The 19,847-nt window shown below is 43.8% G+C and overlaps 2 protein-coding genes and 1 long non-coding RNA gene across 5 annotated transcripts; all 3 read right to left on the bottom strand.

Moving 5' to 3' along the window:
- Positions 1–262: 262 nt before the first annotated feature.
- Positions 263–4,558, bottom strand: LOC309710545. Its single transcript, XR_014277739.1, has 4 exons — positions 3,924–4,558; positions 2,198–3,763; positions 474–2,037; positions 263–313 (listed from the first exon to the last, which is right to left on the bottom strand). It is a non-coding gene; the product is annotated as an uncharacterized lncRNA (long non-coding RNA).
- Positions 4,559–9,843: 5,285 nt separating this feature from the next.
- LOC309709829 (uncharacterized protein) lies at positions 9,844–13,175 on the bottom strand. 3 transcript variants are annotated; one of them, XM_082538695.1, is made up of 7 exons: positions 13,088–13,175; positions 12,908–13,002; positions 12,378–12,560; positions 11,952–12,043; positions 11,379–11,573; positions 11,214–11,290; positions 9,844–10,957 (listed from the first exon to the last, which is right to left on the bottom strand). In XM_082538695.1, the coding sequence occupies exons 3-7, from the start codon at positions 12,526–12,528 to the stop codon at positions 10,318–10,320; spliced, it is 1,155 nt and encodes a 384-aa protein (XP_082394821.1). In that variant the 5' UTR covers positions 12,529–12,560; positions 12,908–13,002; positions 13,088–13,175; the 3' UTR covers positions 9,844–10,317. The 3 variants fall into 3 exon arrangements, with proteins under 3 accessions (XP_082394821.1, XP_082394820.1, XP_082394822.1); XM_082538694.1 differs by having other exon boundaries at positions 12,908–13,175; XM_082538696.1 differs by lacking the exon at positions 11,952–12,043 and having other exon boundaries at positions 12,908–13,175.
- A 1,086-nt stretch (positions 13,176–14,261) lies between these two features.
- On the bottom strand, positions 14,262–15,914 carry rxfp3.3b (relaxin family peptide receptor 3.3b). The gene has a single exon (XM_082538693.1). The coding sequence runs from the start codon at positions 15,818–15,820 to the stop codon at positions 14,663–14,665; it is 1,158 nt and encodes a 385-aa protein (XP_082394819.1). The 5' UTR covers positions 15,821–15,914; the 3' UTR covers positions 14,262–14,662.
- Between the last annotated feature and the right edge of the window lie 3,933 nt (positions 15,915–19,847).

Here is a 19,847-nt window from a genome sequence, read left to right on the forward strand (position 1 = left end):
GGTTCCCCTCTTTCTAAGGAGCGATGCTGGAGCTCGGTCAGAGTGGCCATCACCTCCCTGACTAAAGCCCTTATCTCTTATCCCCATTCTGGATGACGGAGGCCGCTGTGCTCACTGGGACCTTTTCTGTGCTCGATACAATCCTAAGTCGGAGGTCTACAGAAGTTATGTGCTGTCCGCGCCCTGAGTCTCTTGGTTTCACCAGCTAGACAGCGAGATAACGATGCTCCAATAACCAGACTTATTTTCCTTTTTGCGCTGATTTATTGAAGAATGGCCTCTGACCATTGCTTTCTCTTTGACCATCGTAAAACTGAAAGTACAAAATACTGTATTAGCTAACTAACATTGTAAACTAGCTTGTTACACTCTTACTGCAAGCTAACAAGATAAAACGTTCAAATGTACAAATTATCGTACCATTTTTACACAAAACAAAAGATAATAGTTATTTTATCGACACTCATACTTACAGACATATCTTGTCCAAGGCAACAACATTTTAAGGTCCGTATCAGCTTAGAACGATAACATTACGGTATCACTTTCCGCCATCTTTTATTTCTTCTTCACGTTCTCATTTTTTCCTTTCCCAAAGTAACCGAACCCAAAGCAGCCACTAGAGGGAGCTCTAGGGCAGCTTACAACTATAATATCCGATTTAAGTTATAAAAGGCAGAACAAGTTACCTTCTTCAGCTCTGAGACTTATTTCTTCGAGCTGTCACTAAAGCTCATGATCATCTTTGAGACAGTCGTTCACAGTTCAAAGCTCCTTCTGGCTGGAATCAGAAAACTGTCCACAGGTGAAGCCTGAGACCACCGAGACCAGACCCAGAATGAGAAAGCATCCAGATTCTTTATCTCACTGGTTAGTTTATGTAATTGTGGCTGTTGAGGTGGACACTTCACTTTGCATTGTTAAAGGAAAGCACTTCATTGGCATTGTGTTACTGGACTGACCCTAAGCAATCATTGCAAATAGCAACTTTGCTATCCATTTTAGACACTAAAAGAAAAAAACACTCACAGACCTTACTAGCATCACATGTGCATAACTCAAGTGTCATCTTATCAATGTGTTATGTGATCTTCAATGCGTTTTTTTTTTCTTCTATTTCTGGTAGATACAGACATTTAATTTAAAGTCTTGATGTTGCATCTGTCTACATACTGTTAATTACTAACCCTAATGAGCTGTTGTGTTTTATTTTGGACTGGGTTTACACAAATGCTCACTGAATGTGTTGGCAATAAAATAAATTTAAAAAAATAAGTTGGATGTACTTAATTCATTTGTGTGGAACCTGTTGACAAAATAGATTTATGTAAAACTAATTAATAAAGCACAAGGTGGCTGAAAATATAATATTTGAATTAATCTAACTTAAATTTAACATTTTACTGCCACAAATAAGAAATGTGTTGAAGTAACTAATCTAAACTATCTAACCTGAAAATATATCATCTTTGTTCATACAACATAACTTGATTTAGTTAGTCTTAAATATGTCTTGTTAATCTTAAGTAGTTTTTTTAAATTAGATGAACTAAAGATTTTTGCTTTAAACTAACATAATTCAATTTCGTGGAACCTGTTGACAAAATAATTTTAATTAAAGTCAACGTTTCATTTTTTTGAGTGTGAGGAGTGACTTCCATCTGACCAGCCTACCAGACAGGCCTGATTGGTGGAGTACTGCAGAAATGATTGTTCTTCAAGAAGGTTCCCCTCTTTCTAAGGAGCGATGCTGGAGCTCGGTCAGAGTGGCCATCACCTCCCTGACTAAAGCCCTTATCTCTTATCCCCATTCTGGATGACGGAGGCCGCTGTGCTCACTGGGACCTTTTCTGTGCTCGATACAATCCTAAGTCGGAGGTCTACAGAAGTTATGTGCTGTCCTCGCCCTGAGTCTCTTGGTTTCACCAGCTAGACAGCGAGATAACGATGCTCCAATAACCAGACTTATTTTCCTTTTTGCGCTGATTTATTGAAGAATGGCCTCTGACCATTGCCTTCTCTTTGACCATCGTAAAACTGAAAGTACAAAATACTGTATTAGCTAACTAACATTGTAAACTAGCTTGTTACACTCTTACTGCAAGCTAACAAGATAAAACGTTCAAATGTACAAATTATCGTACCATTTTTACACAAAACAAAAGATAATAGTTATTTTATCGACACTCATACTTACAGACATATCTTGTCCAAGGCAACAACATTTTAAGGTCCGTATCAGCTTAGAACGATAACATTACGGTATCACTTTCCGCCATCTTTTATTTCTTCTTCACGTTCTCATTTTTTCCTTTCCCAAAGTAACCGAACCCAAAGCAGCCACTAGAGGGAGCTCTAGGGCAGCTTACAACTATAATATCCGATTTAAGTTATAAAAGGCAGAACAAGTTACCTTCTTCAGCTCTGAGACTTATTTCTTCGAGCTGTCACTAAAGCTCATGATCATCTTTGAGACAGTCGTTCACAGTTCAAAGCTCCTTCTGGCTGGAATCAGAAAACTGTCCACAGGTGAAGCCTGAGACCACCGAGACCAGACCCAGAATGAGAAAGCATCCAGATTCTTTATCTCACTGGTTAGTTTATGTAATTGTGGCTGTTGAGGTGGACACTTCACTTTGCATTGTTAAAGGAAAGCACTTCATTGGCATTGTGTTACTGGACTGACCCTAAGCAATCATTGCAAATAGCAACTTTGCTATCCATTTTAGACACTAAAAGAAAAAAACACTCACAGACCTTACTAGCATCACATGTGCATAACTCAAGTGTCATCTTATCAATGTGTTATGTGATCTTCAATGCGTTTTTTTTTCTTCTTCTATTTCTGGTAGATACAGACATTTAATTTAAAGTCTTGATGTTGCATCTGTCTACATACTGTTAATTACTAACCCTAATGAGCTGTTGTGTTTTATTTTGGACTGGGTTTACACAAATGCTCACTGAATGTGTTGGCAATAAAATAAATTTAAAAAAATAAGTTGGATGTACTTAATTCATTTGTGTGGAACCTGTTGACAAAATAGATTTATGTAAAACTAATTAATAAAGCACAAGGTGGCTGAAAATATAATATTTGAATTAATCTAACTTAAATTTAACATTTTACTGCCACAAATAAGAAATGTGTTGAAGTAACTAATCTAAACTATCTAACCTGAAAATATATCATCTTTGTTCATACAACATAACTTGATTTAGTTAGTCTTAAATATGTCTTGTTAATCTTAAGTAGTTTTTTTAAATTAGATGAACTAAAGATTTTTGCTTTAAACTAACATAATTCAATTTCGTGGAACCTGTTGACAAAATAATTTTAATTAAAGTCAACGTTTCATTTTTTTGAGTGTGAGGAGTGACTTCCATCTGACCAGCCTACCAGACAGGCCTGATTGGTGGAGTACTGCAGAAATGATTGTTCTTCAAGAAGGTTCCCCTCTTTCTAAGGAGCGATGCTGGAGCTCGGTCAGAGTGGCCATCACCTCCCTGACTAAAGCCCTTATCTCTTATCCCCATTCTGGATGACGGAGGCCGCTGTGCTCACTGGGACCTTTTCTGTGCTCGATACAATCCTAAGTCGGAGGTCTACAGAAGTTATGTGCTGTCCGCGCCCTGAGTCTCTTGGTTTCACCAGCTAGACAGCGAGATAACGATGCTCCAATAACCAGACTTATTTTCCTTTTTGCGCTGATTTATTGAAGAATGGCCTCTGACCATTGCCTTCTCTTTGACCATCGTAAAACTGAAAGTACAAAATACTGTATTAGCTAACTAACATTGTAAACTAGCTTGTTACACTCTTACTGCAAGCTAACAAGATAAAACGTTCAAATGTACAAATTATCGTACCATTTTTACACAAAACAAAAGATAATAGTTATTTTATCGACACTCATACTTACAGACATATCTTGTCCAAGGCAACAACATTTTAAGGTCCGTATCAGCTTAGAACGATAACATTACGGTATCACTTTCCGCCATCTTTTATTTCTTCTTCACGTTCTCATTTTTTCCTTTCCCAAAGTAACCGAACCCAAAGCAGCCACTAGAGGGAGCTCTAGGGCAGCTTACAACTATAATATCCGATTTAAGTTATAAAAGGCAGAACAAGTTACCTTCTTCAGCTCTGAGACTTATTTCTTCGAGCTGTCACTAAAGCTCATGATCATCTTTGACACGGTCGTTCAAAGTTCAAAGCTCCTTCTGGCTGGAATCAGAAAACTGTCCACAGGTGAAGCCTGAGACCACCGAGACCAGACCCAGAATGAGAAAGCATCCAGATTCTTTATCTCACTGGTTAGTTTATGTAATCACTAACCTAATGGAGCTCTGCCAATTGTCATCAGGACACTTGCAAAAGAACATTTTGTTCTTGAGATTCAAATGTTCCTGGCAAAATAAATTGTCTGTGTCAGAGGAGGAGTTCAAGTAAAGGCAAAATTTAACACCTTCAGTCACGACTTCTTTAATGATCTCAGCTCCCAAACTACTCACTGTTTAACCACCACTGTTAATCTGTGCTCGATACAATCCTGTGTCGGAGAACTACAGACAGCTCCTTGGACTTCATGGCTTGGTTTGTGCTCCAACATGCAGCTATGGGACCTTATACAGACAAGCCTGTGGCTTCCTAAATCTGTCCAATCAGCCAGATTTAGAAACATCCGACAGATGATCAGTGGAAACAGGATGCACCAAAGCTCATTTCTGAGCATCACGGTCTGTGAAAACTGTCTGGATTCCCTGCATTTCGCACAAACAACAGATGAAGAGCCTTTTGTTTGAGGTAATAGGTGGAGACGAATGTTCAGTCATCTGGAAAAAGTGAGATCGTGAATCACGATTAAAGTGCTTTTCTCATGTCTCTCTGTTCTTGTCCTCTAATCTTCTCAGCTCTTTAGTCACGGACACCTCAGAGTGACTCCACCTGTTCCTCCACCTTTCTGCTTTGATGGCATCCTGTTTACGTTTTCCGTGTTAGCATCCATCCTGTGAAGCGAGCGCTTGGCTGCGTTATCATCAGCTGTCAGCTCACGGCGTCAGCGGGTGTTTGATGTCTGCACCTCGTCAATGCTGATGATGGGACAAACCCACCTTTGTCTGAGGGTTACAGTCAAATCAGTGACTGGATGGAGAGCAGTTTATCTGAATTGACTCAGTGAGGGGCAGATTGCCGGAGAAATGCTGATTAATGTGCCGTTTCCATAACTGTTGCTGAAATTTAAGGCCTCACAGGGCGGTGCGTGACCTCTGATGACCTCTTTGCGAGAGAGAGATCAGTGTTTGTCTGCTGTTTGCTATTATGGGATGAAGTATGCGTAGGAAGGTCACAGGTGAGGCGAGGCTGTTACGTAACATCACCAGTAATGTAATGACCTAAAACAACTCGCTGTGCTTTCCTTCAAACGTTTCATGACACCAGGCGGAAAAACGAATGTAGTAAACTGAGCGTAACTCGCGCTGACACGTCCTGCTCGCCTCTGCGTTCAATCCAAACACAGAAAGCTCCACAGGCCGACCTCATTAAACTCACAGCGCTGCACTCTGTGTTTTCATCGCCTCTGATGATGTGCAGCTGTGCTTTCACACACCACTCGCTCCCTTGCTTTTGGCCTTTTGCAGCTTCATGTGATGAAACATTGATGAAGTCGCCTTCGCAGCTCAAACCGACGAGCAAAGTCCAGCTCGATGGCTCAACCGCTGCTGTGCTGATCTTCGCCCACACCTAAACAGCTTTTTCCCCGTCTGTTAATTTTTTTAATTGCTTGTTTGTTTGTTTATGTGGTTTATTTGTTTATAATCATCAGCATTAATGAGGTGCACAAATCAAACACCCGCTGACGCAGTTCTTCGTTAACCACGTTAATGAAGAACTGCAGAAGTTTCCATCAACTTAATGACATTTTAACTCATTTCCACTCAGGATTCAGGGAGAAACAGAAGGACCGCAGCAGTCTGCGAGTTTTTATAGATGTCAGAGACAACAACAAACGTTGTGCAGCCCTTTTATTGATCAGTCCAAGGCTTTCAACACAGTACATCATACAATATTAAAGCAAACAGTTGTTTACAGGGTTTTCAGAATGAAAATGATTTATCAGGCAGAAGAAAGAACGTTCAGCTGGGCGTACCCCAGGGGTCCGTCCTAGGACCGCTAAGAATTCTAGACACAGGTGGTCATTTTAAATCCATTCAAAGATGGGTGTAGCCACCAGCTCCTTGTGATTGACAAGTCATTAGCCAATGAGGATACCTGGGTCGTCCTGATCTTTAATAATCACCAAAACTTACACAATGAACTAAATATTGCATTCAGCAAGACTTCAAACGACTCAGAGACGTGTTTACTGGCGTCAAAGATAAAGTGAGCTGACAGCCGTTTTAAATGGTAGATTTTGCAAACCAAAGGAGTCGCCCCCTGCTGGCCGTTAGAACGAATGCAGGTTTAAGGCACTTCCACACTGTTTCACTCTTTGCTTTATATCAGCTGGACTGTGCAAAAGTGCTACAGAAGCGCTGTGTTAGTACACATGAAAGGGTCTGATTCATAGCAAGGACGACGACTGACAATCGTGAGACTCAAATTACTCGTTAAAATACAATCAGCTAAAGTTGCACCAAACACGGCTTCGTCTGATGAGATGATCAGAATTTACAACTGTTCAGAGGACAAAAGTCAGTTTTCTGCAGATATAATTAAACTTTTGACCTTGGATACAAAATATTTGAAAACTACTAACCTATGACATCTCAGCACACCTACATCAATGAGCCCGTCGATCTTACATCTCACATTCAGAAAGTAATGAACGAACCGAAGCTGAGACTGGTTTTTACTGTAGAATCAGGTCCTGCCTTTCTTCTGAGGCAGTGTTATTTGTGTGCATGTGTGTCTTCATTATGTTGGATCGTCGTAAACCTTAACACCCTGAAGGCTGCAAAGACTGCCGTGTTCTTATCTACAAAGCTACTCTCACTCCACGCTGATCTCCATCCGTCAGAAAACTGTGGGAAGTTACCTTCTTCAGCTCTGAGACTTATTTCTTCGAGCTGTCACTAAAGCTCATGATCATCTTTGACACGGTCGTTCAAAGTTCAAAGCTCCTTCTGGCTGGAATCAGAAAACTGTCCACAGGTGAAGCCTGAGACCACCGAGACCAGACCCAGAATGAGAAAGCGTCCAGATTCTTTATCTCACTGGTTAGTTTATGTAATCACTAACCTAATGGAGCTCTGCCAATTGTCATCAGGACACTTGCAAAAGAACATTTTGTTCTTGAGATTCAAATGTTCCTGGCAAAATAAATTGTCTGTGTCAGAGGAGGAGTTCAAGTAAAGGCAAAATTTAACACCTTCAGTCACGACTTCTTTAATGATCTCAGCTCCCAAACTACTCACTGTTTAACCACCACTGTTAATGATTAGCAGAGCCCGCTCAGTAAGGCCAACAGTTTGGATAAAAATCCACATTTTCAGATGTTAAAATGAAGAATATTTAACAGATCAGCGCGACACTACGTGCCGGCCTCCTGGGAGACGGGCCTGAAATCAGAGCAGGTGGAGGCGGCTCAGACGTCAGTGTTTCAATATGCTGAGAAGTTTAAGCACGAGTTTTTCTTCTTTAAATTATGACACCACCCCAGCTTCTATCTGTAGGAATACATTTACTGCATGTGTTCCTTTTTTAAAACCTCCTCCATGCTTTGGATCTTTGTGGTGGACCGCTTGCTTCATCGGGTCTTCTTTGTTCGTCCCAGTGAATGAATTTCATCCCACTACTGAGTCTCTCTGAGTGTTCTGATCTCAGTTTATAGCTGAGGACGTATAAAACCACAGACATACTCGTCACGGTTCCTGTTTGAGAAGAGCTTCAGTTACTGTGTCAGCAGAATGTGAAGAACTAACGTCTGTGACTTTACCTCCAAACAGCTGTCAGCTGTACTTTGAACAAGAACAAAAGAGAAAGAAAGAAAAAAACAGAAGGTTTGCTGGACTAAAAGAGAAAGTATGAGAGTAGCTTTCTCTCAGAGCACAAAACAATGAACGATCAGAAACTTACATCGTTAGAAATCCTGTCAGTGTCCCAATTTTCACATCGCCCGTCCACATTTCACACATTTCCTCTGTTGGAACCTGCAGGCTGTGTGCTACTGCAAATAGACTACTTGCACTAGGGCATGTGACGTATTTCCGTTTCCAAATAGTACCGCTTGTGGGTTTCCGGTACGTTTGCTTATCTATCGGTAGCTATGCTAATGTCGCTTCAGAATGAGTATAAAAAGGAAAGTATTTAAAACAGAACATTTTCAAAAACAGGAGAAGAAATACTCCGAGCATTGCTGTGTCCCACTTTGTTCAGCTTCAGCCAAATTTAATGGCATACTAAGTTTTCATGGCTTTCCGACCCATTCCGACTTGAGAAGACAATGGCCGGTAAACATACGCCGGGATCATTTCACGATCACCTCTCACACCAGGGTCTGCTGCAGACACTTTGCCAGTGATCAACTCATAGAGCCAACAACCCTCGATGGTCGAAGGAGGCTTATTAAAGGTGCTGTACCAACACTTTTTGAGTGGAATGGCTATAAAGTTGAACCACCGCGGCGTAGTGTTTGGGAGAGAACGGAGCGACGCCCTGAACTAGTTCCTCCTGACGATCAAGAAGAGCAAAGTCTTACAAGAGATCATGACTACTGCTCAGTCCCTGAGCCGTCTGCATTGGACATATCTGCATCAGCTGCAGAAGACCTGTCCGAAGACGTGGAGACTCTGAGGAAGGAAATACAGGAGTTACATGTCCAGCGAGAATTTGGGTTACAGCGTTTTGCTGGCTCCGACACTGACATCCGATTCTATACCAGGTACATCTAAGTTCTATTCAAGCTAACTGTTTAAAATATACCAAGGTCACCATCAGTTAAATTTCGAAAGTTTTTCCAGTCTTAATGAAAACAAAATAGATATTTACTTTTCATCTCTAATCTGTATGCTGGTTCGGTTAGTGACAAGGAACTATTCAAACAATCAGGCATTGCTGAGAAGTTGACTGAAGACATGGCAGTGATGGTAGATAAGGGCTTCCTAATCACTGATTGTTGTAAATGCAAAGTGTACTGCCCACCTTTTCTATCTAAGCAGAAGCAGATGCCAGCATACCAGGTTAAGGAGACGCAGGCCATAGCCAGACTCAGGGTACATGTGGAGCGAGTCATTAGGAGGATCAAACAGAACAAACTTTTTGATAGCATCATTACCATGTCACATGTTTATAATATCAACCAACTGTTTGCAGTAGCATGTATGCTGTCAAATTACCAGAACACAGCATTAGTTAAAAAATGGGTTAAGTGAGACAAGATGGATTTTTCCCAAGACACCAGTGCCAGTAACTTATGGAAAATGACCTGCAGCTGAGGCCACTACAGTTGCATTTCTTCCTTCTCAGCTGACAATACTTGATTACAGAACTGGTACTTGAGTGCCGATAGTTGAGTTTCAGTTATTGATAATTCAAATTCATTGCAAATGTTTAATGTTAATAATACTGTTTAATTATACTACTATATTACTATTCAGATTCAACAAAACTGTTTATCAAAATTATAAAGTAAATCACTAAATCGTTTTAAAATCATAAGTGACATTGAACTTTTGGAACATCAAAAATACCATTTGTCATTTTCTACAGTTCAGTTGTGTTATTGTCTAAATGTATATCAGTATGCTAGGCATGGAGTTTTAAATACTTACCATGTAAATAAGTTCTGCACAAATTCAACGTTTTAATGTGTGTTTTTAAAAATTAAATTGATGCCATTGCTTAAATAACAGTTTATTGATGTCACATAAAGGTAACATGTAACAACAAAAGAATTCATGAAATATATTGAAAATAAAACATCAGTTATTTTGTTCCAGCCAGCCTGAAGGATCTGTTTTTCTTTTTGCTATGTTTTCACTGTTCATTTTTTCAAACACAGGTATCTTGGCATATATATGTAAAAAAAGAAATAGTCTGCCTTTTCTCTGATTGCATTGTGCACATCTGTATCCATGTATATTCTTTGCACTAGGTAGTCCTCTTGTGCCCACACAACAAAGTCACACCACTGCATCCCACTGATGAGCAGTTGTCCTTGCACTTGCCAGTAATATGCGTGGCTCTTTTTTAGTTTAGGGGTACCACATTCCATCTGCACATATTTGCAGTCAATAAAGTTTTGTACATTGGGACATTTGAATTCGACGAAGCCAAACTGGGGGTATTCATTGGGGTCAAAAACAACACCATCAGGAGATGCAGCAAGCCAGGGGGTGAATGACCAGACCACAGGGTGAGTAGTTAACATTCATTAGCCTACTATACTCTGCTGCTATTGCAGGTTCCATCTCAGTTCCTCTCCTCATGTCTGCTGTCTGCCTTGTTCCCTTCAATATACGCTCTGCTAGTGACTCTGCCGAGCTCTGGCCTCTGACGTGACACACCTCCCGAAACCTAGAGGCAGTCACTCTGGGCCTGCGGAGCTGATGCCACTCAGACGAAGAGCTTTGCTCACGTGTAGCTTCCTCTATTTTGTGAGCCATTTCCAGAGTTACAGACAAGCTTTTCAGATGCAGAAGCTCTTCTTCTGAGCACACAAACACACAATCTGATGGCAAGATGTCATACCCCTCCAGAGGCAAGTGCGGTGTTGGTGGTGCATCGCGGTGTAGTGTGATGTACCGGGTTGTCAAAACCGGCTGCTGATATGACAGAACACTGCCCTCCTGCACCAGCCCAAAGGCACTTTCCACAAGCTGCTTGTCAGGTCTCATGTTCATTGTGGTCACAAGTGGCCTGTCCTCAATATTAAATTTTGCATATGCCTCCGTTATTCTGAACAAGCAGGGATCTGGTAACGGACCCACCATGCCTCTGTAGAAGCCACTCCTAAAGAAAACATCAATGACAATAATGTAAGGAAGAAGGTTATTATACTGAACAACAACTAAACTAAAAACTAAAAGGTGTAAAACAGTGGTGCATAAGTTAGAGACTGGGATGTATATGTACATGACTGAGTTAGCCGTCTTCAGAAAGTGTAATGTTGTATGTAAATTAATACCTATTCTGACACATGTATGTATGAAAAAAATAGCAACATACATTTGTAACACATGAAACCAAATTTTACAAATGTAATTACCGTACTCCAGTCTGGGCCGTCCTATTTGGTACCGGCTCAGTGAAGATCATGGAGTTGATGGGTCCTGGCCTCACACCCTAACAGAAGACACATTTACTATGGATGGTGTTGCTGTTCATATGTAAACATGGACTAATTCAAAAACTTTAACCTCATTTAAATTACCACTGTCCGTGGCTTGTGCCATTGCTGTTCAGATTCCGTGCAGCTATGCACAGGGGGGACAACCGGCACTCTGAGTTGTGAGTAGTGTGCTGTTTGGAAGAGCAATGCCACTGTGTGATTGCACATAACAGCGCCTGCCACACAGGAGCACTGGCTATGTGTCAGTATCACCGGCGATGAATCCAGAAGCTTAATCTAAGAAGAAAGAACGAAAATTAAAAATGTAACATCATCATGGAAGAGCCGAACAGGAACATAGTTCAGTGTTATGGTTACGCACCCTCCTGAATGCTTAGTGTTTCCTTCTCTCCCTATTAAAACAACTTAACCATGCTTGATAACTGTAATAACTTAGATTGTGTATATTTGCAGTATTAACTTGTTGTCAAATGTTTCTGATCACCCAAACACACGTTGATTTAACTATCTGACTAGTCAAATTAGGAGTGATAAAGCAGGGAGACAAGGAAAACATTCAAGTTGATGGGCCTTTAGGAATGAACTTAACTAATGCTTAAATGAACTGAACCCCACTGAACGGGGATTAACAACTTTACACAGCTTCCTGCCTACACTTAGTCTGTGTGGTGCCTCACTCTTCCTCATTGACCTGTAGCACAGGGCTCTCACACCGACCTCCCCTGACAACCTGTCTTTATTGGACACTGAATAAAGATACAAGTACCATTAGCATTATTTCTGTATTACTCATTTCAGCATGTCTTAAACATATATATTTTACACTTAGCAAGAGTAGCATTAGGTAGTTAACTACCTCCATAGTTAGCCAACTACCTAACGCTAATATAACAGTGTCTAACTACAAAAGTGACATTAGTTAAGAAAACCTCAACTATAGTTTAGGACGACATAAAACACCGTTTAAGAAAACATGTAATGTAGAGAACTGACATCAAATGAAGGACATAGCGGAGTAACGTAGTGTTTGCATTTGACGTTAGCTAGCGTTTCTTTGTCGGTTAATTTACGTTTTCTTACCTTCGTAGTTGTGTATATAAGATGCAGCATATAACTTAAATCCTTTATCTAATTTGCTGGCGGGGGTAGTCGTCACTCTGCAAATCCGATGAACATCGGTGATGTTCAATTTTGGGAGCTCTTGTAGGCATCGAGTGTAGAACGTCGCCATGGTTTAACCGCACCGGAAGCACTGGGGCAGGACTACATAGAACGCGGAAGTGTTAGTGCAAGTAGTCCATTCTGGCTTTGATGCGACACACAGTATGACAGATCCCAGTAGCTCAGTGCTCTCCCTACAGCTGCCTTTATAAGGCAGAGTCATGATTTATGAGCTGGATCGTCATGAATCTGAAAATTCGTAACACAGTGTGAGTTCACACAGTAAAACAGGCCTTTAGGAAGCTTCAGATGTGTTTCATACCGCAGGCTTGGTGATCACTTTTCATTTAAAATCAAATGAACATCAAGTGGCAGTGTTAAAATAAAAAATACTGATCTGATACCAGCGTTGGTATTAGTGCTATAGATACTTGGATCGATCCGCTCACCTCGCTGCTCTGAAGAGAAACTGTTCAAATCTGAGATATGAGCTCAAAAGTCACAGCAGTCGTTTCTTCGGGTTCTGTTCACAGCTTTAGTTCATCTGGAAGGTTTTAAACATCTTTTAAAGGAAGTGACAGAAAGCATCTTTGAAGGACAGGTGTGTGTGGACATGAGCAGAAATCTACCTGAAACACATCTGAGTGGGTAAAGTCCAGGAGCGATCATTCAAACACGTTTAAACTAAAGATCCACAGTTAGCCCCATATCTGAAACCAGGCGTGTGTGTGTGTGTGTGTGTGTGTGTGTGTGTGTGTGTGTGTGTGTGTGTGTGCAGTAAAGTCTGAGAGCTTCACTGTATTAGAGTTCAGACATCGGGGGTTAAATGCCTGAAACAAAGTGTGGGACTCAGCCCGGCTTTAGAAACACTCGTGTTTTGATCGGCAACATCAATGATCCCAAGCAGACGCCTCACGTTTGATTCTGAAGCTTTCACATGCTTACTGCTTCTCCGGGAAGAGAAGAGTTCACTAACAACAGGTTAAATGAGGCAGCTGAGGTTGTCAGTAACACTGAGCATCATCTCAGTGAGCAGAGGGGCCGAGACAGCAAAGAGCCCAACACGAGCAAATGTTACATTGTAAACAAGCACATTTGGACATCAGGTCACACGCGTCATTTTTATGGTCAATTATAATGAAAATCATTTATTTGAGACTCATGTGTATATGTGAATTTGATTTTCCATATTTACGACCCGATCTTTCTCTGCTGGCTGTGATCTACACGGTTAAATTCATGTCACGTCTGTGCCTTTCTTGTGTATGTTACCTGAAATTAAGCTCCAGATTTTAATGTGATGCGCTTCAGTAAGATTTCTGCTCAGGTCCAAAACCTTCCGCGCATTCACAGCGAACGAGGACTTCTAGGACCGGACGGAGCGAAAACACGGACAGAGAACATGATCCCCGGTTCGGCAGAAAATCTGACGCTTCTAAACTCAGGATCCAGTACCTCCCAGCTCCCGTGGGTTCTGAGAGGAAAACATCCTGAGTACTTTTCCGTGTGGAGAGCAGAGGCTGTGCGCGCTGATGGATCCAGACATCAGATTTTAATTACTGCTGCCGTCACCGGCAAAGGAAACTATCCACACTATAAAACATATGCGGGGTCACAGAAAGTCCACAGCGCGGTCGTTTATCAGCGTTTCCGACGTTTCCCTGGTTCCTCTCCATGAACACTGCCGAGATGGAGAGAGAGGAACTGCAAGCGCGCGCCTGTGAGTCATGTGAGCGAGCAAGCAGTCAGTGGACCGGACCCCTCCCCTGCCTGTCCGCGGTCACCAAACAGCAACGACACTGATGCCAACACTAATACTTTTATTCTGAAACATGTTTTTAAGGTTTCTTTAGATTTTTTTTTTTACATTCATGTAGTTACAGAACACACAGCAGCCACGAGCGCCAAAAACACTCCACAGAAGAACGCGTGAAGCAGCAGAAGCAGCATGACCCTCACCCGACAACCCCCAGCATCAAGTCTGCACAGAGAACTGATCCTGAACACGTCTCAGGACAGAGATGGTTCTGTGCGCTTTTACGCGCTGCCGCGTATTTACGCACGGCCCCGCTCTCTGTCCACGCCACAGCTTCAGACTGTGAGCGTTTATAAATCCCTTTGATGCAAAGTCACAAAAGTCCGGAGCCGCCCGTCGAGCAAAACACGTCACGTCCTCTGCAGCCCGGCGCGGTCCATCCATCTCTTCACCTGCGCATCGCGTCCGTGGCGCACTGGTCCGTGAGCACCGACAGGCGGCAGTTCTCCGTCTCCACGTTGTTCAGCGGGATGGCCACCTGCGTGTCATCCGGCTCCGCCCTTACCGTCCCCGAGAACGGCCGCAGGTGGCACGTGCTCGGCCCCGAGGGAGAGGAGATCCTCCAGAAGAGGTCCTTCATTTTCTTCCGGAACTCCCGGCGCATGAGGCAGTACAGCACCGGGTTCAGGCAGCTGTTGGTGTGCGCGAGGCACACGGTCACCGGGTGCACGTATGTATGCACCATGTAGAAGGTCTTGTCCCAGTTGACCACGTTGAACTTTACCAGCACGCCCCAGAAGGTGATGGCGTGGTTCGGCATCCAGCACACGAAGAACGACAGGACCACGATGGTGACGGACCGCGTAACCCTGGACCTGCGCTTCACCTGGTTGTTGTTCATGCTGCGCAGACGCACGAAGCGCAACAGCAGCAGGTAGCACGCGCTGACGATGAGCATGGGGAACACAAAGGCCACGAGGATCTTCTGCAGGTGGTGCAGCGCGAGCCACGCCTGGCCATCCGGGAAGGCGAGCAGGCACAGGCGCTCGCCGGCAACGCTCTTCACCGTGGAGAAGATCGCCGTGGGCAGGGACGCGAGCGCCGCGGACAGCCATAGCGCGGCGATAACCCACCGCACCGGGCACACACGCCGCCGGGTCCGGTCCTTCAGCGCCGAGGCCACCGACCAGTAGCGCGTGACACTCATAGCCGTGAGGAAAAAGACGCTCGCGTACATGTTCATGACGGTGACTGTCAGCACTATCTTACACATGGCGCTGCCGAACGGCCAGCTGAAGTCCAGCGCAGTGTCCACGGCCCAGAACGGCAGCGTGAGCACGAACTGGAAGTCCGTGACGGCCAGGTTGAGGATGAACAGGTTGATGCTGGAGCGCTTCTTCCGGCCGCCGCGCGCCTTCATCAGGAAGAAGACGAGCAAGTTTCCCAACAGCCCCGCGGCGCACACCAGCGAGTACACTGCCGAGATGAGAATGCGCAGCGCCGGGGAGCCGTCCGCGGGCACGTCGATGTCGTCCAGGCTGCTGAAACGGCTCGTGCCCGCCGAGGAGTGGTTCCACGCGGCGCTCTGGTTCCACGGCTCCGCCATGCCGCCTGTGAGCGTCACGTCCCGCGCGAGGGCACAAGACGGGGTGCCGGCGCGGCGAGCTGCCCGGAGCTCCTCGTGCGCATGGTCTGGTCCCGACGGCCGCCGAGGGTAGACTGGCGGGCCGTGTGCGCGCAACGCGCTTTAAATGCTGCTGGTGCCCGCGGAGGCGCGTTCCTGATATTTATGAGAGAGAGAGAGAGAGAGAGAGAGAGAGAGAGAGGCGCGCTCAGTGTTTTTTAGCTTCCTCCCAAACAAAAACAACAACTAAAAAAAACAAACAAACTGATGCGCTGTTAGCTGTCAGCAGGTGCACGAGGCTCACGGTGGGGTCACACACACACACACACACACACACACACACACACACACACACACACACACACACACACACACACACACTATTGGCAGTATATTATTTTCATCGTCCTGAGTTATTAGTTCTTATTCTGAATGCGTTATGACAGTAAAACCTCGAGAAGAAAATCACTTTAAACTCCTGCTACAGCAGCCAATGAGTTATTTTTGTTTCAAGCTAAGATGAGGCAAAGTTTCACGGAGGTTAAAAAGCTCAGTGAGAGGAAAAAACGTCCATCCAGTCTCCGAGCAGAGACACTGACTTCCTCTCCAGCGCGTCTTCTAGGACGAACATGAAACGCGCAGCTGTCGCCGTCTCTGAGCCGACACTTCTTATGAATCAGATTTAATTCATTAAAGCAGCAGAGCAGCCCAGACCATCACAGCACCACCGCCGCGGCTGCTGCTGGACGCTCTCTTTATGAAACGCTGTTCGTCTGATGCAGATGTGACGAGACTCAAACGGCCTGCAGGTCTTTGCTGTTGGCTGGTCGGTCCTGGGAAGGTTGAGCACATGTTTTCTGTCTCTGTAACCTTTCAGACGGACCGACGTGGTTCCTCCGCTGGTTCTTTAGACAGCTTAGTGTTGGCGTGAAGTCAGTCCTGATGATTTATGACGAACCAGAGAAAGTTTTCCAGACACTCATCCCAGTAACATCTTCATAAATGTCACATTTTCTGCCTTTCAGCATTTCATTTCAAGTCAGATAATTTCAGATAATTTACAAATGACTGCATTCTGTTCTAATTTAAAATTTCAGCTTCCAAACTTTGTCGGCAGAGTTGTACAAACTCGAAATTCATTCATTATTCAGCCTGAATGGATTTGAATAATTATTTGAAACGTTGTTGTTTAAGACGAAGGAGGCGCGTGTTCGATGTGTACATTTTTGCGTAAATTTGTGTTACTGAAATGACTCGATGCCACCCTATCTGTCCATGTGCTCTGCGCTCCAAGTCCTTCCAAACCTGCCCGTTACGGGTCCGATGGTTACTGTAACGGGATGATGCAGGACGTCAAAGTCAAAGTCAAAGTCAACTTTATTTGTCGATTCTGCCACATGTACAGGACATACAGAGAATAGAAATTGCGTTACTCTCAATCCCTAGATAAATAGCAAATGAACATTTAAATATATTTAAATATAAAAGTGATTAAAAATGCAAGTAAAATAATTAAAAAGTAAAAATTTAAATAAATACAATTTTACATATAACAAGAAAGCTATACAATATACAATATAAGGGTAAGTGACATTGAGTGTAAACCAGGCAGAGTAGTGCAAATGGGCAAATAGTGCAAATGGAGATTTAGTAATGTACGGTAAGAGAAAGTGTAACAACAAAGTCTTGTGAGGTAATGGCAGTCCAATGCTCCACAAAGTGACTGGAGCAGGCCAGTGAGTGAGTCAGAGTGTGTGTGTGTGTGTGTGTGTGTGAGTGTGTGTGACAGAGTTCAGTGAGACCGTGGAGGAGAGAGGGGAGAGGGGGCAGAATCGGGAGGGAGTTAAGCTTCCTGACAGCCTGATGGATGAAGCTGTCCTTCAGCCTGCTGGTCCTGGCCTGGAGACTCCGCAGTCTCCTCCCCGACGGCAGCAGCTTGAAGAAGCTTTGCATTGGGTGCGTGGGATCAGCCGCTATGCAAAGGGCTTTTTTAGTGAGACGGGTGCTGTAAATGTCCTGGAGGGAGGGGAGAGAGACACCAATGATCCTCTCTGCAGCTCTCACTATGCGTTGGAGGGTTCTATGACAGGACGCATTGCAGGCTCCAAACCACACAGTGATGCAGCTCGACAGGATGCTCTCGATGGTGCCTCTGTAGAAAGTGTGCAAGATGGGGGCTGGTGCTCCTGCTCTTCTTAGTTTGCGGAGAAAGAAGAGACGCTGCTGTGATTTCTTGGCCAGTGCTGTGGTGTTGTACGTCCAGGAGAGATCCTCTGTGATGTGCACACCCAAGAACTTGGTGCTGCTCACTCTCTCCACAGACGCTCCGTCAATGGTCAGAGGAGCATGTTGGGTGTGCATTCTCCTGAAGTCCACAACAATCGTGCTCAGCAGCCAATAAAAGCTGCCATAAATAAACCACTTCCTGGCTTACATGCGGTTAAGTGGCTTACTTACCTGACACATATTCATCAGTTAATGAATCCACGCATAGATAAGATGAGGGTCCAGCGAGCCAGCTGGCACACAGCAACATTTTCCCATCATGCTCCTGTGATCCAGCTGCTCGGTGCCAGCAGGCTTCATCGATTTCACCCCAGATTGTGGGAGCTTTGCTTCCCCCCCCCCCCACACAGGAGGATTTAACAGCCCGGCATGAACACTCAGAGGAACGTCACCAGCTCTGCTGCTAGGGATGGGTACTGATAAGATTTTCATGATTCCGATTCCAGTTTCGATTCTGTTTAACGATTCGATTCTTTAAAAAAAAGGAGAACACTAAGGTTGATTAGCTTAGGACTTTGTTTTATATCTTCTCTTTGAACAAGACAGACATTTAGGAGTAACATGGCCTTACAAACCCAACAGTGAGATCTTAAGAGATCCAGCCTACGGCTCTTCAATGGGGCGTCACAGGATCCCCAGGAAAAACATTGTAAATGTAAAATAATAAAATAAATATTCTTCTGTAGCAATAACAAAGTATAACATCAATTATTCTGTAGCAATTACACAAGAATATCCAGTAATGTCCCTGCCTACAATTAAACACACTTACTGAAAATCATCTGCTGTGGCAAACGGGTGCAAGCCTTTGACCACAAACTGAGTCACTGCTCGGTGACATTCGTCTATCCTGGCCTGAAAGGAGACGCTACCGGCAGACTGCAGCGAGAACTGCCAGCATCTGAGCCAGACTCTGTCTGTCTCATCATGGTCACTAAATGCACAGTAATGGCAGGTTTGTAATAAGGCAGATCGCGCTAACATAATATGCTGTTAGTTGATTATTTACCTGCCGCATTAACGGGAGAGGACGTGCAAACGTTACCGCTGCTGCTGGTTGAGATTCACGAGTCCGGAGCGAATTAAAAACACGACATTCATTTAAGGTCATCGCGTGTTTTGTGAGCAAACGCTTTTGCATATTCGTAGTGTTTCCTCCCTTAAATGAAATCTCTACTTTGCAAGTTGCCCTGTTGTCATCCGTTCTCGTAAAGTGTAACCAAACTTTTGAGTGTTAGGCGCCGTGTTTCCTGCCAGGTAAATGACGCTCCGCAACATGATGACGTCATTCGGGGCGACTGGAATCGATAAGGGAATCGTTTGCAAAAATGGCAAACGATTCCAAGGAAGTGAAACAGTGGGAACCGGTTCTCAACAAGAACCGGTTTTCGATACCCATCCCTATCTGCTGCAGCTTTATTTCAGTGAAAAATCAAGAGAACAAAACACTGAGCAGGAAATGATAATGCAACAGACAGCCACAACAAAGATGTCCATTGATCGGATTCTCCTTTATCCCATAATGTACGTCATGTTAAAAGAAAAGACTTGAGACCAACTTCTGACTCCAGAGTTGAATCCACGTGTTTACACCCTCGCCCCACAGTGATGATGATGAGATAGCCTTTATTTGTCAGTTGCAGGTCATTTGCCCACAGCTGAGATGACAGACCTTGCCGACCGTACATACAATACACAAACATCACATTGGGGAGACAGGTCA

The sequence above is a fragment of the Aulonocara stuartgranti genome (assembly GCF_965226115.1).
Source record: "Aulonocara stuartgranti genome assembly, chromosome: 7".
Classification (NCBI taxonomy): Eukaryota; Metazoa; Chordata; class Actinopteri; order Cichliformes; family Cichlidae; genus Aulonocara; species Aulonocara stuartgranti.

Bases quoted from the DNA above. Each gene is read 5' to 3' on its own strand.
- LOC309709829 (XM_082538695.1), bottom strand. From the start codon at position 12,528: ATGGCGACGTTCTACACTCGATGCCTACAAGAGCTCCCAAAATTGAAC. The intron at 12,044-12,377 runs GTAAGAAAACGT...ATCTTTATTCAG, and splicing joins TTATATACACAACTACGAAG to TGTCCAATAAAGACAGGTTG. The intron at 10,958-11,213 runs GTAATTACATTT...TGTTTTCTTTAG, and splicing joins ACGGCCCAGACTGGAGTACG to GAGTGGCTTCTACAGAGGCA.
- rxfp3.3b (XM_082538693.1), bottom strand. From the start codon at position 15,820: ATGGCGGAGCCGTGGAACCAGAGCGCCGCGTGGAACCACTCCTCGGCG.